This window comes from Centropristis striata, chromosome 9 (assembly GCF_030273125.1).
Source record: "Centropristis striata isolate RG_2023a ecotype Rhode Island chromosome 9, C.striata_1.0, whole genome shotgun sequence".
NCBI classification, from domain to species: Eukaryota; Metazoa; Chordata; class Actinopteri; order Perciformes; family Serranidae; genus Centropristis; species Centropristis striata.
Window position 1 is genome coordinate 34,991,422 of NC_081525.1, and position 21,569 is coordinate 35,012,990.

Genomic DNA, 21,569 nt, shown 5'->3' on the forward strand with positions numbered 1-21,569 from the left:
AACAACACAAGCTCTTTTCAGAGCCTTTCATCAAAAATGCAATGGTTTGTAAATGTCACAAGAACTGAGAGTCACTGAGTCAATCGACAAACCTTCCCTCGAAGAACAGACTGTCACGTCACTTTGCAAATGAGGATCTTGAAAAAAAGTGACAGGAAGTCAGCTGCCCAACATCCTTTCATTTCCTCCCTTTGATTGTTCTTTCTTTCAGAGCCGTCTCTGGCCATGCCCCTTCCTTTAGCAACCACTTTGCATTCTCTAGCTGCCAGGGACGCACACCACCTTATATGGTAAAACAAACTATGGAGAATGTTTGTGGCGGAGTACCAGGAAGATTAAGGCAGCGAGCGCGCGCACGCACACACAGACACACAGACACAGACACACACACACACACACACACACACATACGTTTAAAGATACTGAATGACAAGTAGTAGCTGCTCTGTTATCAAGCTAGTTTAATATGTAACAGCAGCGCTTTCTAAGAGGTGAGTGGTATGTCAGCAACTGCTGGCTACTTAACAGCTTCCCTCGACCAGCCAGTGCTTTGCTAAAGGACATTCATTGTTAGATTCTTAAAAGATTCTTAAAGAAATTGTTTTACATTTTTTGGGAAATGTATTTATTTGTTTTCTTTCTTAGAGTTAGATGCGATGAAAAGACTAAGTGGAGAAGACTAAGAGTGGTGCTCTCATGTTTAAGTATAAAGCTACGGCCAGCATGTGGTTAGCTTAGCTTAGCACAAAGACTGGAAATGGGGAAACAGCTACCTAATTTCACATAACTGCACCTTTTATATATTGTTTGTTACCGAACTGTACAAATGGATACACAGGTTTTTTTAACAGTCACTGTTCCTGTTTCATTAGATCTGGACAGAGTGAGGCTAACTGTTTCCTGCCTTCAAGGCCTTTAAACACCAAAGACATGATGAATAAATTATACAAAAATGGGTAATATTTGTCTGTTAATATTTACATGAAAAATATCCTTACCAGAAGCAACACTTTTTCAATAAAAGATTTGAATAGATTCATGTAGGCAAAGGACCAGCTCCTGCATTATTATTGCCCCTGAGTAGCCTTTTAGTGAAATATTCTGAATAAATTTAGCTTAGTTCCCTCTGGTTAATACTCACACAGTGTATATCTCTTGTGCTTTTATTGTGAAAGCCATTTAGAACAGAAGCAGTGGACCTGGTATGAGCTGCCTTTGTCAAGATTGAAAAGTATAATAAAATATGCCCTCTTGGTTAGACTATGGAGCCTCCGTGTTATGGTTTTATAATCCTTTTTATAATCTTCATAAGTCTCGGCTACACTCTGAATATGTCCGTTTCACACATCATGGTTGGTTTATACCTTTATACCTTACTAAATGACAGAAATATATGACAATTTGAATTAATCACTTGAAAAAAAAACTCCCTGGTGTGTGAAGGCCTTCATGCGAAGCTAACCAGCTTTTGTCTGTAGTTTCATGTTTAATGTACAAACATCTACAGAGCCGTATTTGTATCAATGTTCTTACTCAAGAGGAGACAAGAGAACAGCAAGAATATTTCCTACAATGTCAAACTTTTCCATTAGGAGTCAGAGCTGCATGATTATTCTGAGCAGCAACAATACGTGACACAAACTAAAACATGTTGGAATCCAGGACTCTAATGAAGTAAACAGTCTACCGCCTGACTTGAAGATACAGCACAGTTCCACTGGGAGTGACTTAAGAAAACCTGAGTGTATTAGAGACAAGATCAAGGACGAGTGAAAGAGGAATCTAATTATTGGCTGATTCCAGGGCAGTGGGCTAATGAGCTGCACAATGCTGTTGGGGTTCAGGGGAAGTTATTCCTGACACTGCTGTGAGTGTGTGTAATCTTTTCCCTGGCATGCAAAGAGAGCTGCATACAATGTATAAGCCAGCCTGTCATGAGGTGTGATATGTAAAAAGAAGGTCATTAAACTTCCAGACAAGCATCACAATGAGATCTCTCTGTGCAGAAAGTAATTTGTCGGACTTTCCCACAGATCTTGAGCTGGTTTCAGTCTTTCGTTCAGGCTCCACCACATAATACTGAAGCGTCTCGTCCTGACAAGAAGTGCATTGCAAGATATTCATAAAAAAAATGTCATTCAGGAAACCATGAAATGTAACGGGAACCAAACAATTAACACGGTTGTCCTTTTGTTAAACAGCACAGGTCTTTAATTGTGTAGTCTCTGAACAAACACATTGCAGGTGATTTAACAACTAGCAATTCTACTCACAGTTTATCCTCGCAATAAAACTTTTTATACAGTTATACCACTTTCACTCTGCAGTGCTAGCACTGGCATGCTAACAGATGCAGAGCTCCTGCTTTGACAAAAACCTCACTGGAAATTAATCTGCATGCATCCATGAAGGAACAGACCAGCATCATTTCCACTCTCTAAATGCTACTTAATGACATTATAGCTAAATTAACTTCGCTAGCACCAACCCGCAACCTTGGCCTGCATAATCAGCTCAGCCACAAGCCACTAACATGGGAGTTTTCTCCAGAATGCCAGCGGCTGCCAAAAAGTATCAACATGTGGCAGTTATATTTGGAAAGTTGAGCTATTCCCAGGGAGCAAGTCCAAAGAAAACAGTGAAACCAGGAAGTAAATCTTTCCACAGCATCTGCTCGAGACCCACTGACCGCACCAGGCAGCGAACAGAAGAAACCTCTACTTCATTTTGACAAAGTGATGAGCAAAGGGAAGTGTGTCTAAATTACTTCCTGCAATTATGTTGGCGCAAAATATACACAGTTGTCATTTATGTAGAAAACAACTTCAGTGTGCTGAGCTTATCCAACATAAATGTTGTTTCGGTTCAGTTGACAACGAAATCCGATGAATTGAGAGATGGTTGGAAATCAATGGCTGACCTCCACAGCCATAGGAAAAACTTCAAGCGACCCCCTAAGCACTGGTCATTGTTTACTGTCCGATTAGCAACTTGAGACACAAGAATGGAGGTGACGTTTAGATCTCAACCGGATTGTTTCATAAGTATCAGGTTTAACTAAGTTAGCTAAGCTAACAAAAAGCTAAATCATCTCCAGATGATAGCTGATGGGTTCAGAGATTGTACTTCAGCCAATGTGTTGTGCCTCTTTTACTTTCCACACAGACTGTTTAGCTGCAGTCAACCAAAGCCTGCTCAAATGTGATTGGTCAATACTGCTCGTACTACAGACAGAAACCAGAATGCTTCCGACACCAAAATACGGTCCCGTTTCCAACAGATTCTGCACTCAAATGCAGATATAAAGTTATAGGGATTACAAGTCAACTGACAGGAGCTGATGTGGACATTTAAGGATTAATCTTTCATTTAAGTTGAGATGTAAAGACAAATCGATTGGTTGTCATCCATTCAATTAACCAGCAACTACTCTGATTAGTGGTTTAATCAGTTTGAGAAGGAAAAAAGGAAAAAAAACTCTGATTTCAGCTTCTTAAGTGTGAATTGTTGGGGGTTCTTGACTCCTGTATGACAGTAAACAGAATATGTTTGAGTTGTGGAAAAAAATAAGATATTTAAGCACATCATCTCAGGCTTTGTGAAACACTAATCAACATTTTCTACCATTTTCTAGATCAAACAACTAATCAATTTACCGAAAATATTATGTGAGAATGAAAATAATCCTTAGTTGCAACCCTTTATCCCACTGACTGGAAGCTCGATAGGTGGAAACACCGACTCTTCCACACACTAATCTTCCTGTTGATCAGGGTTGGAGCTCAGGGACAGGAAGTGTTGGGAGTAGAGGCACAGGAAGTGCTGGACCAGAGTCGGCAGACAACATCCTGGGAGGGGCAGCCTGGGTGGGGGAGACCTGCTCCGAACGGTTATACCTCAGTGGAGGTTTGAGTCCCACTTCCCTTTTTATCTGGTTTTAAATGTGGATCAGTATGTTACAAACTGTATTTCTGCCATGGCAACCATAGAACACAGCAAAACTTGGACTTCAGAAAAGGGAAATAGATATTTTTAAGCTTCAATTCTACCCTTTTTATATCTATCATGTTAGTTTTTTGTTTTTTTTTGACCGCTTTGTGATTTATCAAGTCAATATGTTGTCTCACGAATATAAAAAAAATATGAAATGTATCTATCACAGAAGCAAAAATCACAAATTTGCTTTGGTGTTACAAAAAGCAGCTAATGTGGTTCATCTGTGTTGCTCCCACGGCTCTAAGGGCCATAAATAAAACACAAATCATCCTCACTGGCCTGACTCTCAACTCTGAACCCTCCATTTAGAAACTGCTGTGAACACTATGAAGAATGAACAGCTCATTGAGAATAACGGCTGTAAATAAAACACATCTAAGCAGGTCAAATGAGCGTTTCAAGGCTATGTAATCTGACATTAAAGCATTATTGAGCTGTTGAGTAACGTCTCCAGCGGCGTCAAAACCACACTAGAAATAACACCAAGCAATATTCTTTAGTTAGATATGTGGCCAAGGGTTTTATTCCTGATGCCTCCACATTTTCAAACAATGATTCATTACGTTAACTCACTCAGCGAGGTTCCTGTTTTGATCTCCCCGTGCTCTGATGAAAAGAGTTTTTGTGCCAAGGAATAACTGCAGGTTGCCCTAATTATTCACATATGGGACCACACCAACCCAGGCCGCCACACAAATGCACTGCTCTGTTTGACTTTGAATGCACACGGAGTGAGCTGTGTGACACCTGAAACTGCTTTTACACATTAAGGCTAACAGGGATGAAATTCTTTCCAGAATGTAACACGTCTACTTTGTAGATGAAGGACAATTTTAACCCAATTCAGCATTTATAAGCTCCATTAACACTTTTAATAACTTGTTTACACACACACACTTTCATGTAAGTAGGGCCGGGGAATTAATTACATTTTTATTTTCAGTAACTGTTTTGGCTTCCAACAGTTATTAAATATAATAAAGATAAAATTATTTTTGTGTTGCATTCTGTGTCACTATGATGCTCTTGTCTTTTTCTTCTTTTTTTTAATTTGTTGTTCAGTTGAATTATTTTCAATTCAAGAAAATCCACTGTTAAAAAAACATTTAAAAAAATGATAATGTTTCCAATGTCTGAATGTCAATCTTAACCAAAAATAATTGTGATTATGATTTCTGTAATAACTGATCTGCACTTTTGCAGCTTAGTTGTAAGCTTACATGGGGTCTTTTTTCAAGTGTTTATTGATCTATTTGTCCCCACTTTTAACTCCTGATCATTCATAACTGGATGTTGGTATATGAACAAATAATGAATAAAACTAACACAGTGGTAATTATATAAAATATTTCTTCATTGTAAAAGTTGTTAATAATTTACTCTCAGCTATCCTACTGTTTTATAGGTCACAGAACCCTTCTTTTTTTTAAATAATAAATATATTTGTCTATTTTTATTTACTGTTTAGTATGTGTGAATATACCATTAGAATGAGTCTATTTAATGTCATATTATGTGCAATGACAATTAAGTAATTCTAGGTTGTTTATATCTTATTATATAATGCCCATAAATGATAAATAGCAGGATTAAAGTAAAGTGTTACCACTACCGTAATATCTCTAAAAATGCACATGCAAAAGTTCTTAAAGTGCAGTTTAATACAATGATTTTTTAAGATGTGTCAGCTAAAAACAGAATAAATGAATGATCAATTATTAAAATATTGTTTGACTACAAACTACACTATTTTTAGCTTTATAAGTTACTGTACTGTTCATTTAACATCAGAAATTAATAGCAGGGGTATGTCTTACTATCCCAAGAGATGAAATGTTTATGGTTCATATGCACTACAAGAAATCTTATATAGGTCATCCTATCCATCCTATTTTCATGAATTAAACATTTATAGGACATTAAATGAGCGAAAAGAACCGAAGGCCACAGCATCACAATACTTAAAGCTGACGTCAAGTTACTTAATATGTCCCAACCTGTATTAACAAACAACTCAGACCTTAAACTTAAAAGACTGTAATTATTTTTAAAAGAATGACTTCTGACGTCACTGATGTATATATACAAGTTCATATCAGAGCGATGAAGTTGACCAAACGCCCTGTTACCTAATAGGCAGTCTGTAACAAAGGGGTAAGTCCTACAGCACGGCAGCTCCTTTCATCATCTCAGCTCCCATATCTTTACAGCCACACCTTCCCCTCCCACTCTCCTTGAATCTTTCTACTTGTCCTGTCATTATCCAGCTCCTATGCAAAGGATATGGCACCCAAACGCCATAAAGCAGCACGTGAAACAAGTCGGGACTGTTACCTAACTGTGCTGCTAAGCTATTTTTTTTCTCTACAGTCTCTACCTTTTTCTACACAGGGTTACAAAAGTCGGAAGTGGGCAGAGTCAAGAGGCAGGCAGGTGACAGTAATGGGTTGTTACTTGGAATAAAAAATGCATGAGTCACTTTCAAGACATCCATGTGTTGAGAAATTTCAAAAATGACTCGAGCTAGTTACAGCCTAAATTGCGCAACTTGCTGCTTGATACTGTACATTAAAATGTAAACACGTGTTGAAGGTAGTGTAGCAAATAACCATTATTTTTATTGCTGTTTAAAAGTTTGATCTACAGAATGGCAGTGAAGAAAAAAAAGTTAAGTTTGCAAGTTCCCAGAGCAAAGTGACATCTTCAAATGTCTTGTTTTGTCTCAAATACAGTCTAGAACCAAAATATATTTAGAGCTGTCTCAAATAAAGAAACTCCACCAACAGTTATACAATTTTGTCGACTATTTGATTAGTTGTGTCAATCAACAGATCTGTAAAACTTCATAAAGAATCATGCAAAAGAACCACTTTAAATCTTGTTTTTACCAAACATATGGTCAAGAGTTTCTTGAAAATAAGTCATTCAATGTGGAATAATATCATTAGAATATTAAAAAAATACCAATCAGCTGAAGAAATCTTAACTTAACTAAGACAAAAACAACTGAGGGGCAGCCCTAAAGATATTCAAACCTGAGAAGTTGGACCAGTGAATTTAAGCCATATTTATATGAAAATATGAAGAGAAAATAATTCTGATTCATTTTCTGTTGATCGATTGAGCAAGTAAGACTTTAAGCTCTGGTTAAAAATTGCACATTTTCCATACTATTCCTTTAAACCCCTAATAACAGGGTAGGCAGACTGTTAAGTATATGCCCTTTATTTTCCTATCATCAGTGGAGGCAGGGTGGTTGGTATGGTGGTTGGGCATCCAACCAGGCAGCTGCTGCTGGCACACATCCTCCCTGCTGAAACATCACTAAATAGAGCTGCAACAAATAATCCACTAATCGATTATTCCATCAACAGACAACTATTTTGATAATCAAAGTCATTTCACATGCAAAAATGGCAGAAAATGCTGTTTTTAACTTCTCAAAAATGGAGATTTCCTTCTTTGTATCTGTTCTCCATTATATTAAACTGAAAGTTGGTTTTTGGACTGACAAAACAAGACATTTAAGACATCACCTGGACTTTGAGGAACTGGGATCAACATTTTTGACCATTTTCTGACAATGTATAGAACAAACGATTAATCAAGAAAACAATCAGGCGCATAAATCTGTAAATAGATGAAAAATAATCATAATAATTGTTAATTGCAGGCCTCAGAGAGTGAGAAGTGAATTTCCCTGGAGAGTAACAACATTATCCCCTTAATCTAAATGCTGGCAGCTCTAAAAGCTGCTCAGACCTCATTAATAAGTAGTTACAATTATAATGTAATTAAGTATATGAACACGAGAAGTAATCTGGTCAGTTTAATAGATTCATTCATTGTTTTGCAGACTAGGGTCAATGCTGTCTACGTGGTCTACATTAATCACAGTAGTTTTACAGCGGCCTGTAAATCTGACCACACTGAGCATGCGCACAGACCTGCAGGAATCCAAACTTTTTTTCATTACAGACCAACGCCTTGCATTGTGGCACAATCGCGCCGAATGAATCAATGACATGAAGTAAGTTGACTTTTAGGGCCTCAAAGGGTGGCTGGAAGAGGTTAACATCCTTTAACGAGTCTGTCAGGTGAAAGCGGAGTGGAGCCGGGTTATAAGAGACAGAAAATACAGAAAAAGAGGAGTGGAGGATTTGATTGTCTCACTTTCTCTCGGAGCTCCCGTTCACTGTCCAGCTCTCTCTGTAGGACCTGAGCCCGGTCCTCTGCGTCGTCAGCCTGCTGCTGCAAACACTGAATCTTCCTCTTCACAGCATCCAGAGAGTTCATACCTGCCATTATTGACTGTTTTCTAACTTAATTTAAGACTACAAAAACGCGCAGTTAAGACTATTTCTGGGTTGTGCAAAATAATAAAATTAAGCTACTGCCTCCTACTTATTTGGTCTACTCAGAGGAATATAATACGAAGCAAAAATTAGTTTGATCGTTGAGTTAAAAAGACAAAAATCGGTGTAGATCCGCGGCCAAAGTCTTTGGAATGTAAAAAGGAGACGTTCAAGTGCAAGAAAAAGTTATATAACCAGGAAGTCAGGCCGTCCAGGTGTTCTCCAAAGTGTTTCTTCTGGTCTGTGGGAATGATAAGTTAATGAGCAGTGTAGAAAGTTGTCCCCGGGAATGTTGCAGTTTTTTGGTCCGGACACTTAATGTCTGAGGAGGAGGATTAGAAAAGCTGCGCGGTGAGGAGAGCGGAGAGCGCCAGACTGTGCTGCCGGAGGAGAAGAGAGATGATTGGGATGATGAGGTCACAGAGGGCGGGGCCTGTGTGTGTGTGTGTGTGTGTGTGTGTGTGTGTGTGTGTGTGTGTGTGTGTGTGTTAAAACTGATCCCTGTGACTGATGTGATCACTGCAACGAGACTTTTCAAAAGAAAAAGGGAAAGCCAGGACGAATTACTTTCAGATAAAAAAGGCGCATAGTTTAGATGTCACACACAAACTTGATTTGACGGAGAAATTTCCCTTTTACAGACTGAAGTTTAAAGTTTCCATCCTGTTTGGAAGAATTATGTGTATTTAAACTTTACATTGGCACTAAGATACTGGCCCCAATACTGACCATAACAAACATCTAGAATGACCAATCCACTTGTCAGTGTCTCTGACAGTGTTCATTAGGGATGTAATGACTGAGTGTTTCCTGTTGCATTCAACCAGTCATGTCGAGCAAAATAAGTTCCACGTAGTGATCTATAACGCTGTATTGGATCAGTATCAGAAAATGCCCCGAATTAAGAACTCAGAATCAGTTAAATCAGTGTATTCCTACCCAAGGGTTTGCAAAATGCCGCAGACATTATTTTAAGTGTCAGTTATTTTAAGTGTCAGTTATTTTTAACTTTTCAGGAAGAGAGCATATCACAGCAGTGGTGGAAGAAGTACTCAAAAACATTGCTTAAGTTAAAGTTAAAGTACTAATAACACGCTGCAGAATCACTCCATAAGTCCTGCATTCAAAACGTAATTCAGTAAAAGTACAAAAGTACCAGCATCAAAATGCACTTAAAGTATCAAAAGTAAAAGTACTCGTTATGCAGAATGGCCACACTCAGATAGTTTAGAGCCGATCCCAGCTGACATTGGGCGAGAGGCAGGGTACACCCTGGACAGGTCGCCAGACTATCACAGGGCTGACATAGAGACAGATAGCCATTCATGCTCTCATTCACTCCTACAGGTAATTTTAGAGTCACCAATTAAACCTAAGCTGCATGTTTTTGGATTGTGGTAAGAAGCTGGAGTACCCAGAGAGAACCCACGGGGAGAACATGCAAACTCCAGAGTGCTAACCACTACACCACCTTGTAGCCCTAATTTGTAAATGTGCATAATCATTTTTAATTGATCATGTTTTTTTATGTTAAATCTTGACCTGAAAAGTAACTAAAGCTGTAAAAATTACAAAATGTGTCCCCTAAAATGTAGTAAACTATAAAGTTACATATGTGGAAACACTCAAGTAAAGTGCACATACCTCAAAATAGTGCTTAAGTAACTTGAGTAAATGTACTTAGTTACATTCCACAACAGTGCCCCATTACATAGTTTGTGTGCTTTGAAGTGTAAAATGTCGCTCAGTAGATCAATATCTTTTATTATATTGACAAAAATATTAATTTTTTATGTTAATATAAAAACATATATTTTCTCCTCAAATGTCATTATTACTGCGAAAACCCAGCATCAGTCAGGCTGTTATATAACTTGTTATGATCTATAATGCTTACATTCTTAACCTAATCTCATGGCTGCACAGTTACATTATTCTAATTATGTATGATTTTGACAGTATCAGGTATTGCTGGGAACTTTATGATCTTCATTTTATTCAAATGAATACATTAAAAAATAATGATTTAGTGATAGTGAATGGCTGGACCAACCACATGGGTTATGTATAAATTCTCACAAGATATTGAGGGAAATCTGTTAAGTAAACTTTAAACAATCATGCATAATGAAATATGCATCATAAATGTTTCTATTTTTGAGGAACTGTGAGATTGTTTGTCTTATAAGGTGTCAGCCAACAAACACCCACCTCCACCTGCCTGCTCGCAGCTGATGTTCATACTGTGGCTGTAAATCACATTTATGCTGCATCCTTCATGTTTCTGTGCCGGCCCTGCCTCTGTTTACTCTCTCTCTGTTTCCTATTCACACGATCGGCCTTGTGAGCAAACATGCTGGCCGGACGAGCAAGTAGGCCAGCAGCAGATCTGAGCCAGGCCCAGCTCGCTTCAGTTCAGGTTCAGCTCCAAATTTAGTCCTGTTGTTCCCAACGAAGAAGAAAACCTCTTACAATCAATCGCATGTGTTGATTGAGCCTCTCTGTCTGATTTGCCCCTTGCACCGGAAAAGCTGGAAGCATTGATTTCATTAGACACAGGAGTGTGGGGCTTTCTGTTTGCCTTAGCTGCATTCCTGACATACCAGAGCCCCCATGCCTGCTCTGTGCTTTCTCCGCCCGGCCGCCCCCACAGCCCAGCTTTACCCTCACACAGTAACTGTTGCTGCTGTGAATGCTGTTATCAATACCTGTATTAAAACCACACGGTGCCACCCTCTTTGACTATCACCACCTTTCGCTTTCTGCGTCCATTATGCTCACACAGTCATCACTCCTACAGACAGACTCTTTGTCTGGTTGAGCTGACAGTGACCTAAATATCTGCACTGCCAGTCAATCGTACATACAGTGGGGGAAGAAGTCCTGCACTCCAAACTTTACTTAAGTGAAAGTGAAAGTCATGCATTCCCATATATATATATATGTATATATATATATATATGTATATATATATATATATTATATCTGCATTCATTTGTATGCTGCATTTTACTGCTTGAGATGATTAAGTTTCTGCTCATTTTAACTCCTTTATATACAGTGGGGTATTTAAATCTACAGCATTGCATCATTTTCTATAAGATCATCAAGTGTGTAGCATCACTGTCCCGTGAGAACCACGTATCCCTAAAAAAAAAAATCTGCTTTTCATGGTGTCAGAAAAACAGCTGTTTTCAGCATTGTGACGATGCAGTTTCCAGCTGATCCAATAGGGTCGTTTTAAAAATAGTTTAAACAACACTTCACCATTCAGTTGATCAGAAACGGTAAAATAATCAGCACATCTGGGGATTATAATCTGTAAAGTAACTAAACCTGCAAAACAAATGTAGTGGATTAAGAATATCTCCCTCTGAGATGTAGTGAAGTAGAAGTATAAAGTAGCATAACATGTACATACTCAAGTAAAGTACCTCAAAACAATACAGTACTTGAGTAAATGCACTTCTGGTTACAGGGACTATTTTTTATGAATCACAACAGCTTGCTTGTTTGGGGTCTTTGGCTCACTGTTGTGCTTTCCCAGCCCCCTCCAGGTTTCCAGTCTGGTTGTGCTTTCTGTGTGAATTGAGATGTGTAATGACTTGACTGCTGCCTCTAATAAGTGATGTGTGGAGGGGGACTCATGGAGCGGAGCAGCTTTACTGGCAGGACATGTTGAGTGAGAGTGTGTCTGACTTCACTATAAATATCCTATTTTTAACAAAACTCTGGAGTGAAAGAAGCTACACCTAGTCAGGCTCAGACCACAACTTCAACAACTCCTTTTTTTCCAGGGGCCCAGTTGACCCACTTTATATGTGAGGCTTCTCAGAACTGTTCAGAGTTTATTTAATCGCTGCGTGAGGATAATCCAGCGTGTCTCAGCCTCCGTCTCTGTGTCTGTATGTCAGACACTTCCCTTCTCTTTGTGTGTAGTACAACGCTGCATTTCCCTGGGATATCCTCCGCAAGGCTCAAACAATACCACATCTTGGTGGCAGCTGGGAGAGTTTTTGTTTTCATAGTGCTTCTTCTCCCTGCATGGTTTGCTTAGTAATCTTGTTGGAATGGTTGAAATCTCAGCTATTGTTGTAAAAATTTCACTTCTAATCTGGTATGATTAGTATTCTATCCTTATCCTAGACGTAATTTACTGCCTAATAAAGACTTTGAGTTCCTCTCTGTCCCCCCCCCCCCCCCCCCCCCCCTCTCTCTCACACACACACACACACACACACACACACACAAACACACACACACGAGTAATCCAACATGCCTGTGAACACATGCACCGAGAAGTCAGAGGAACCACCACTGACAGATATACATTGCTGTGGTTTGCGGTGTTGTCAGTAATCTAAAATATGATCTTTCTCCCCAGATTGCAGCTCATTAGCAACAGGGCAACTGACATTTTTAATGTTCTGCAACATTTACTGGATTTTATTATTTGTGTACACAAAAACATTTTCAAATTCACAAATTTAAGAGTTAGTTTGGGTCTGATGGAGAGATATTTATAGGATGGCTCTATATAAGATACATAGAATAAGTATTCAGGTCAATACTCCAGTGAAGAAAATTTTACACATCAAAGTCTGTTTTCAGGTGTTGGGGAGATAAATGGCCCCACATGTCACTTCAGGCAATGGCAACTGGGGCAGAAAACTACATGTTTGAAAACGAAAAATCTGCTGGGTGGTGTTAGAAAGTAGTGAGCTAGCAGACCTCAGCAGCCCGCTCCTCTTCTCTGCTTGAAGGCTACATTAGCACCTACTTGCATAACACACCTGGAACCTCTGACCAAATTCTTGACCTTGTCGAGTTGCATTTTGTGTAATGTATGGGCCAGGTTTGGACAAGGAAGATTTTTTAATTTATATTTTTTGACCGTCCATTGTGAGTTTGACAGTGCAATGTTAAATCAGAAAAGTAGGTATTACAAGCTGAATATACTTAAGGGGATGAATCTGGGAGAAAAAAGTTGCTTTTGTTCCCACTTTTTTCACATAAATCAATTTTTTTCTCGAAATATTACCTGAAGTTACCAAATATAGTTCTTTGCCTGATAAAGGGTTAAAGGGATAGTTCAGGATTTTGGACATTAAGTTGTATGAAATACTTGCCAGAGTAGTGTAGTGGATGCAAAGCTATTAGCCAACCAAATCCAACACAAAGGAAAGAATAGGTTGTTTTTCAGTACCACCCTTAAAGACCCATATGAGTGTTTTGCAGTTTGCAGTACAGAGCGGAGCATTTATACAATAACTCACGTCATTATACATACATGTGCGGTTCGTACGGCTGCAGTTTCATTGAAATTTCATTGTAACTACCGTAAGTGACATAGTTAAATAAATACAGTATGTGAGGCACAGAAGTTCAGTGATAGTTAAATCACATTGTTTACTTTTGTTTTCCCATGGGACAAGAACCATATTCTCCTGGGTTAGTTCGACCCATCCACCACCACTCCCTCACACACACGCTGAATGAGACTTCTGCCATTTATACTGCATCGCCATCATTCAGAATTATTAAGGCCACTTGACACTCTACTAAATTGTAAATTTGGGTTGTATTTAGTTGTTTTGTACAAACAACCTATTGGATCGTTTTGGCGACCAGTCTGCTATTAGCTTACTTTACGAGCTCCGATGTGGGAGTTCTGGCCAGCTCCAATCATGGAATAGATAGTTCCTGCAAGCTGGCAGTGTCACGAAACTACACAACTATGCTTTATACGCTGTACTAGCCGCTACCGCATTTACTGGCTTTTTTGAAAAAATATTGGTTTCTGATATGCACAAGGACTATTATTTTTGGTGGAATTGGTGACCTTTTAGTGTACATATAGTTTTGTAGAATAAAATATTGTAGTTACAGACTATCAGTTCTACCATCAGAACCAGCCAGAACTCCAACACCAGAGCTCGAACTATCCCTTGAAAGGAGGAAATGTATGACGTAGAAATAAAAAATGCCCCTGTGACTGGTGTATTACTGGATTTTCTGTTGTAACTGGTGGAGTTGGAGCTAACTGCATTATGTACTGTTGGGTATTTAATCTATAATAAAGCACTACATTTTTTAAGCTGGTCACATGTTTTGTATAAAGGAAATCATTATTTATTAACTCTACAAATTCCAGATAAATGAAAAATAAAATTTCCTTCTGAAATGTAGACATATGAAGAAACATAAAATGTAAAGTAAAGTGTAAGTATTTGCATGTATTTGAGTAAATGTAATGATATTTCAACACTAGACATCTACAGTAAGTAAGATGGAAAGTGTGTCTGTGGTGATAATCACATGATATATAACAGTGAAGAGCAAAACAATATTGTCATGCTGATGTCATTAAAGCAAAGTCTGTTGTTGAAAGTGTCAAACTGAGCATTTATATATAAACTTCTCTACCAGGGATGATGATGATCAACAGTGCAGTATGTCTGTTGACCTTTGACCTGAAGATGTGTGTGTGTGTGTGTGTGTGTGTGTGTGTGTGTGTGTGTGTGTGTGTGTGTGTGTGTGTGTGTGTGTGTGTGTGTGTGTGTGTGTGCGTGCGTGCGTGCGTGCGTGCGTGCATGCGTGTGTGTGCTTGCGTGTGTGTGTGTTTGAGTGAGGGGGTTACAGTTTATCCGTGTGCTCATCTTTCAGGAGTGGCTGCACAGGAATGTAACAGTCTCTGAAGTGCTCCAAACCATTCACTGTGGATCAAAGTAAACCCACAGCTGGTATGGGCTTAGAACCATCCAGCTGTGGAATAATGGGCTCTGGTAGTCGGTAATGCCATGGTAACGTGAGTGTGTGGCAAATTTGGAAAAAGTAAGTAATTAACGACAAAACCAGGAGCCTCCTGTTCATATTCAAACTCTCTCTAAGGATTCAGTAGGAAACAAGGCTGTGTCATTATTGTTGTACAGGGATGACATTCCAAATTTTCAGCTGGTCGAAGTGAAACTCCTGTGTGTGTGTGTGTGTGTGTGTGTGTGTGTGTGTGTGTGTGTGTGTGTGTGTGTGTGTGTGTGTGTGTGTGTGTGTGTGTGTGCGTGCATGCATGTGTGTGTTTGTACAGTATGTGAGCCTTTACTAACCTCTGCAGCTTTTGTCTCTGACAGTTCCAGTTTCTCCTGAGCATCTTTCAGGCCCTCAGAGAATTTGTCCAGTTCGTCCTCAGTCTGCTTCATCTTCTTCTGCAGGTCCATCAGCTCCTCCTCCAGCTGCAACAGCAGAGACAGTCAACATCACTTCACCGTGTCTTTACCCAAATTATATTAGTTTTGTCTTTTTTCCCCCCAAGTTTTTCCTACTTTTCCCCCCAGCCTGGCATGGACATTTCATTAAAGTTAATTCTATTCTATTCTATTCTATTCTATTCTATTCTCTTGCCTCTATCATGTTCTGTTCTATTCCAATCTAGGCTAATTCATACTATTCTTCTCCATTTTGATCTATTCTATTCTATTCTATTCTATTCTATTCTGTTATGTTTTATTATATCTATTTTTGTTCTGCTCTACTCCATTCTATTCTATCCTTTTTATTTTTTTTATATCCTACTCTATTCTATTATGTTCTTTTATATTGCACATTATCTATTCATTTCTATCCTATTTTGTTCTGTTATATTCTATTCTATTATATCCTATCCTATTTGATTCTATTTTGTTATATTGCATCTATTGTATTCAATTGTATTCTCTATTTTATCTATACTGTTCTGCTCTATTCTATTCTATTCTATTCTATTCTACAATATCATGTTGTGTTCTATTCCATTCTAAGCTGTTACAGTCTGTTCTACTCTATTCTTTACTATCATATTCTATTCTAGCCTAGTCTATTGTATCTATTCTGTTCAGCCCTATTTTTTCTGCTCTGTTTCTGCTCTAGAACAGACAGATCTCTGTGTATCAAAGGTTAAATGTGTGCAATGAACTCTTGATCTGTTTTACCCTCAAAACTTTCAGCAACTTAAAAAAAAATCTTTTGATTTGAGCGGAATAATTGATCAAAACCATTATTTTTTATCGTGTTTATACTGCACTTAAATAATGATTCAGTCTGATGGGACATCGTTAAAGCCAAGGTGTTTGAATTCAGACTCGTGATAAAGCAGCCAAGGGCGATTTGAGAGTCTAATTGTGTTTATGATGTTTGGGAACATTTAAATGGTAATGGTTTACTATCAGTCTCTCATGACATGAACCCTGGTATGCAGAGCCTAACCATCTCTCTCTCTCTCTCTCTCTCTCTTTCTCTCTCTCTCTCTCTCTCTCTCCCTAATCAGTGTTCCCCTCGAGCCCATGAAGTACTTCTGATAATCCTACTGAATTCCACACTGTCATTCTCTCCTCATGTCTAAAAATACAGCTGTTATCAGTGAGGACATACAGACGCCTGGGACCGTGGCCTAATGTGTGTGTCTTTGTGTGTGTGTTTAATCTCCAATTTGCGTGTCCACATGTTTCCATTTTGCATGTTTATCATCATTGTGCGCAGTCCCTTGTGTTGGATACACCTGTCAAATAGGCTTTATTAGACAGACAGATGCACCATTAACTCTCTTCAAACTGGTCCTGGAGGGAGGGATGTAACCTCTTCTTCCTCCCCAGAGACCAGATCCTAATTCTGGGTGGTCTCGTCACCTGAAGTGGCCGAAACGTCTTTTTGCCTCACTGTAAACCGCACGGTCCTGAAATATCATTTAGCCCCTACTGCTTTCTTTTATTACATGTTGTTTGTGGTGTTCAGGTGGTGACAGATGTTTTATTATGATGATAATTTTAGCTGGAATTGAAGTACTCTAGTGATTATCTAAGAATGGAGATAACGTTGTGGGAGCTTATCCAGAGAGCGTTGCCTGGCCTTTTAAGGAGGTGTTTGTGTTCCACATACTGTCACTAACATTTGTTGAGTTTACCCTCCAACCTCTGAGAAAAGTATATATAATTTGACACGGCCAAGTAAAACAGTAAATTAGCTGTGCGGAATGTAGTGTAGATAAATGTTAAAGATGTTTACAGACAGTTTCATTTAAGGTATGTCTGGTATGATGATTAGCTTGTGAACTGGATCAAGAGAAAAGTATTCCATATGCTGTTTGTTTTACAGCTCATCAACCAAATAATGAGTATTTCCTCCAGGAACCAAATGATCCCTTTGCCTTTTTGTTTGTATGGCAGTTATCTCAATCCATAACTTTAAAAACAGCATCTCTGTATTCATTGCCTTTGACATCACCTCTGACCCACACACTTCTTTCTGCTCTCCTCTTTTTCATTCCCACCTGTTTGCATTTGTCCTCCGCTGCCTTCTTGTCCGTCTCTGCCTGCTCGGCCCGGTCGATGGCATTCTCCTTGTCCAGTTTCAGCATCTGCATCTTCTTCTTGATGGCCTCCATGGTGGCTGCTTGGTTGGATTTCCCTCTCTGAGATGTGAAAATGCAGCTTCAAATAGCTCCAGTTGTGTTGAGATGTAAGGAGATGGTGGTCTTACGTGCAGTAGTGGAGAGAGCTGGAGTCCAACAAAAGCTGCAGAGAAACAGAGAAAGAGAGAGGGAGAGAGCTGGAAAGGGGGAAGAAAGTAGGAAGGAGACAGAGAGAGCTGTGAGAGAGATGGAGAGTTGAGCCCTATATGGGTAGTTATTTAAACTGCAACAGAACCTGCCTCCAGTCTCTGATCACCCCCCTCCTACCTCCTCCTCCACCTCCTCCCATGTTCTCCTCCCTCCTTTCCCTCCATCCTCTCCCTCTCCATCACCACCCTGCCTCCACTCCATCCCAACTCCCTGGCTATCACTCTCTCAGACACGTACTCCACCCTATCAAACCACCCATCCAAGGTCTTTCTACGGATCGGTCCAGGCTCTCCACTCCACTCACTTACTCTACAAACGTGGCTGATCTCCTTATTTGGGTTGTTTTGTTTTCAGAGTCAGGAGAGAGGGAGAGAGAGAGAAGTGCAGGTCCTGTTTCCACATTTAACCTCCTGTCAATGGATAAAGAGTCCCGCTGGCACACAACATCTCACACTCTGGGCCTTCAAGAGTGTATATATTAGAGGACGAGAGAGCAAAAATGCAAACTAGAGGGAGGGGAAGTTTGAGAGATAAAGAAGGGTAGAGAAATGGCTCCCATGCTGTAATCACAATGTCATAATATTCAAGCATTATAGCTGAAGGTGTTGCCCCGCCAAAGTTATGTCAAGGAGACTTAAACCAGCCAAACAGAGGCCACATAATGTGGTCTGAAAGACAAACACAAAACTAGCTGGTACAGACCGCAGATGCAAACAGAGATGACTAGGGATTAAATGAACAGAATATTGTGTTTTCAGGGATTAGTTTGTTTCACTCAGTTGCAAAACTCTGCAAAGTAGCGTGTGATGGGCATAGTAGGTGTCATTTACACTGGGGGACATGTCCAAACCACGGTTCAAAATGGCTGGTTTTGTCCCTGTTTTACTAAGAAAGCATAAAAACATGCTTAGTTCTATTGTGATCATCAGGAACAGCAGAAAACAAAATGTGTCAGAAGTTTTGAGATGTTATCAAAACTGTGTGAAATCTGAGCTCTGAGCTCTGTGCACCTGATATTTAGGTTTGGTGAGTGAGGGATGAAAGCAGACGGAGAATCATTTTACGTGAACAATGGAGACCAGTGTCCACAGTTAGAGAGAGGGATATGTAGAAAGATGGATGGCTCTTAAAGGAGGAGATCCATGGATATGAATGTATGCACACAAGGACAAAGACACACAGGGCTGTGTAGCACAAACTACTGTAAATCAATCACCATGTGTGATGCACTAGGCCTGGCTAATTTCAACCTGGAGATTTTCTTAACCAGGTTTCACCATTAAACCCTAAGAAAGGTTTTAAATAGTGAATAGTTTAGTAATGATGACATGAGATGCTAGTAAACATCTTTAGCTCCATGTAGCATCAACAGCTAGCATCACTTACAAATAGAACAATTAAAAATGTATACAAAATATAACTTAAAAACCCTTTAAAAAAATATATGGTTTATTTATATATGCAATCGTCGATAGTAGTATTCATTTAGAATCTGGAATATATCTGATTATGCTAGCTTTAGCATCTAGGCCTATTCTTTTCATCTTCAATTAACAGGTTGTGTTAGCAAGCTAACGTTAGCTTAAGTTGGTTCAGTTATGTTGTATAACATTACAACTAGCAGCTACTGGGTGTAAACATTTAGCTAGTAGCAGGTCATTTCAGTGTAAAAACTATTTTGTTGTGCAAACCCCCATAATTTAGTAATGCTTAAATTTGTACTTAGTTTACATGTATTGTATTAATCTAGCCTAACTTACAATCAGGAGGTACAGCTGGCTTCCAGACATCTTTTTGCCACTGTGCATTGGTTTTTAGTATATGTGCAGCTGCACTTTAACAAGTTATAAATAAAATAATTTGCTTATACAGCTGGTTATCTAACAATCTGTGTGAGGAACTTGGAGAAATGTGACAATACACTGCAGCTTTACACCTGACCGGTCGTCTTTCAGTTGTTGCTCTGCTCGCTCATGAAAATCAGTTGTCCTTTTTTATCTTTGTTCCTGTTTCTTTTCCTTTCTTAATGATGCCGGTCAGATTCAGCTGCAGCTTTCTGTTAAATAACCATTGGAAGTAAAATTTCAGTCAGTCAGGGATGAGATATTGGTATTATCAAACTGACAGTGTGCCATATATTACACCTACAATAAATCCATATTTTTTGGCATTCTTTGACAGATGTTTTAAAGTAAAGGCTTGACTGCTACAGATGTAAAGAGCGTATTATGTAACATGGCATTATTTACATAGGCTCGATCAGTTATGACCAGTGGAATGCAGACTTTCTGACCACTCCACCTCCTTGATCCATCCATCATAAAGCATACAGGGGTTTGATTCAAAGCATCTGCTCTCTTTGCCTTCAAAGGAAACAAAAAGCAGGATGAGGTAAATGGCTGTTATCCTAAAGAAATTTTCTCAATAAGGTTTTATTAGGAGTAAATGTGTTGCACTGTGTGAAGAAAAACCCAGCTGAAACTCTGCACTGCTGCTGATGTGAGTTACAGCTGTCTGTGGTGGAGGAGGTGCAAAAACTGATTCACAACCAATTTGTCCCTCCTACTGTGGAGCAGGAGAGAGAGCCATGGAGAAAAATATCACGTAATCATTGGTCTAGCTACACTTTTCTGGTCATGTGATCTCCAGGCTACAGAACAACATAATTTACCAGTGTTGCTGGTTGTCTGGCAACATTTCAAGGTGACAGCAGCTTGAACAACAACAATGTGAAGTGAGCGAGGGCTTTCTGTTGTTGCTGTTGTATTTGTTTCATAATGCAATCCTAAACAGCAGCTTCAAGGTGGTGTGATCCACAATCACAGAGAGTTGTGTACAGTCTCAATACATTTTAACTATGTAACCTACTGTTAAGCTCAGGCAATACTGTATGAATAAAATAAACTGCAGCATGGATTGTTTCACTTTTCTTGACATTAGGATAAGATGCAGGATAAGTAGTAAATCAGATTTATGGATTTGGATGACGCCAGTAAAGGCAGCTTCAAGATTTGAAGCAGATTTCATGAAAACCCTTCCAATATTTATCTTGATAATTCACTGAGAACCAGACATGTCACAGGAAAAGTCAGGTGATCACCACAGTCATTGGGATTTCTCCTCTGAGGACCATAAATGTCTATACAAATATTCAGGACGATCCATTTAAAGGTGGAAAGATTTTTAGTCTGAACCAAAGTGGTGGATTGATCAACCAATCAACAGATTGATCGACAAAAACACAGTGTCTGAGCCTGTATGCAAACAGAACCATAATCCGCAGTATTCCAAAAACAAGGTGAAGTTGTCTCTGAGAGAGAATTTAATTGTTTAAACTTCAAATCTGTGGTCAATTTACCAAGGTAGTCTAGTTGGAATTTTGCTCTTACATTTTCATAGATGTGAAGTTGAATGTGATGTGTTGGCTCTCGTGTTGCTGTTGTGGCTATACATGTGATACAATTTATTATGAGTATATCTGATGGGCAATATTTGTTCTCAGAGTCATTTATTTATATTCTTCATCCTTAAGAGACAATGGCATTTTTAACATGGACGCAAGTGAAGTGACCAGAGTGTGCAGCCTGTATTTTACAATAATGTTGACGTTGAATCTGTTGAATCTGTTG

General features: G+C 39.0%; 1 protein-coding gene across 4 annotated transcripts in view; it reads right to left on the minus strand.

Annotated features, from left to right (window-relative positions):
- Positions 1-17,989, minus strand: part of tpm4a (tropomyosin 4a) — a 29,288-nt gene extending 11,299 nt beyond the window's left edge. The window contains exons 1-2 of one of the 4 annotated variants that reach the window (XM_059340473.1): positions 17,650-17,977; positions 15,455-15,580 (exon numbers count right to left, since the gene is read on the minus strand). In XM_059340473.1, coding sequence (XP_059196456.1) covers positions 15,455-15,580; positions 17,650-17,763 — 240 coding nt within the window. In that variant the 5' untranslated portion in view covers positions 17,764-17,977. Of the gene's footprint in view, positions 1-8,169; positions 8,741-15,454; positions 15,581-17,649 lie in introns of those variants that run through there. The other 3 variants (XM_059340475.1, XM_059340474.1, XM_059340476.1) reach the window with 3 other exon arrangements.
- Between the last annotated feature and the right edge of the window lie 3,580 nt (positions 17,990-21,569).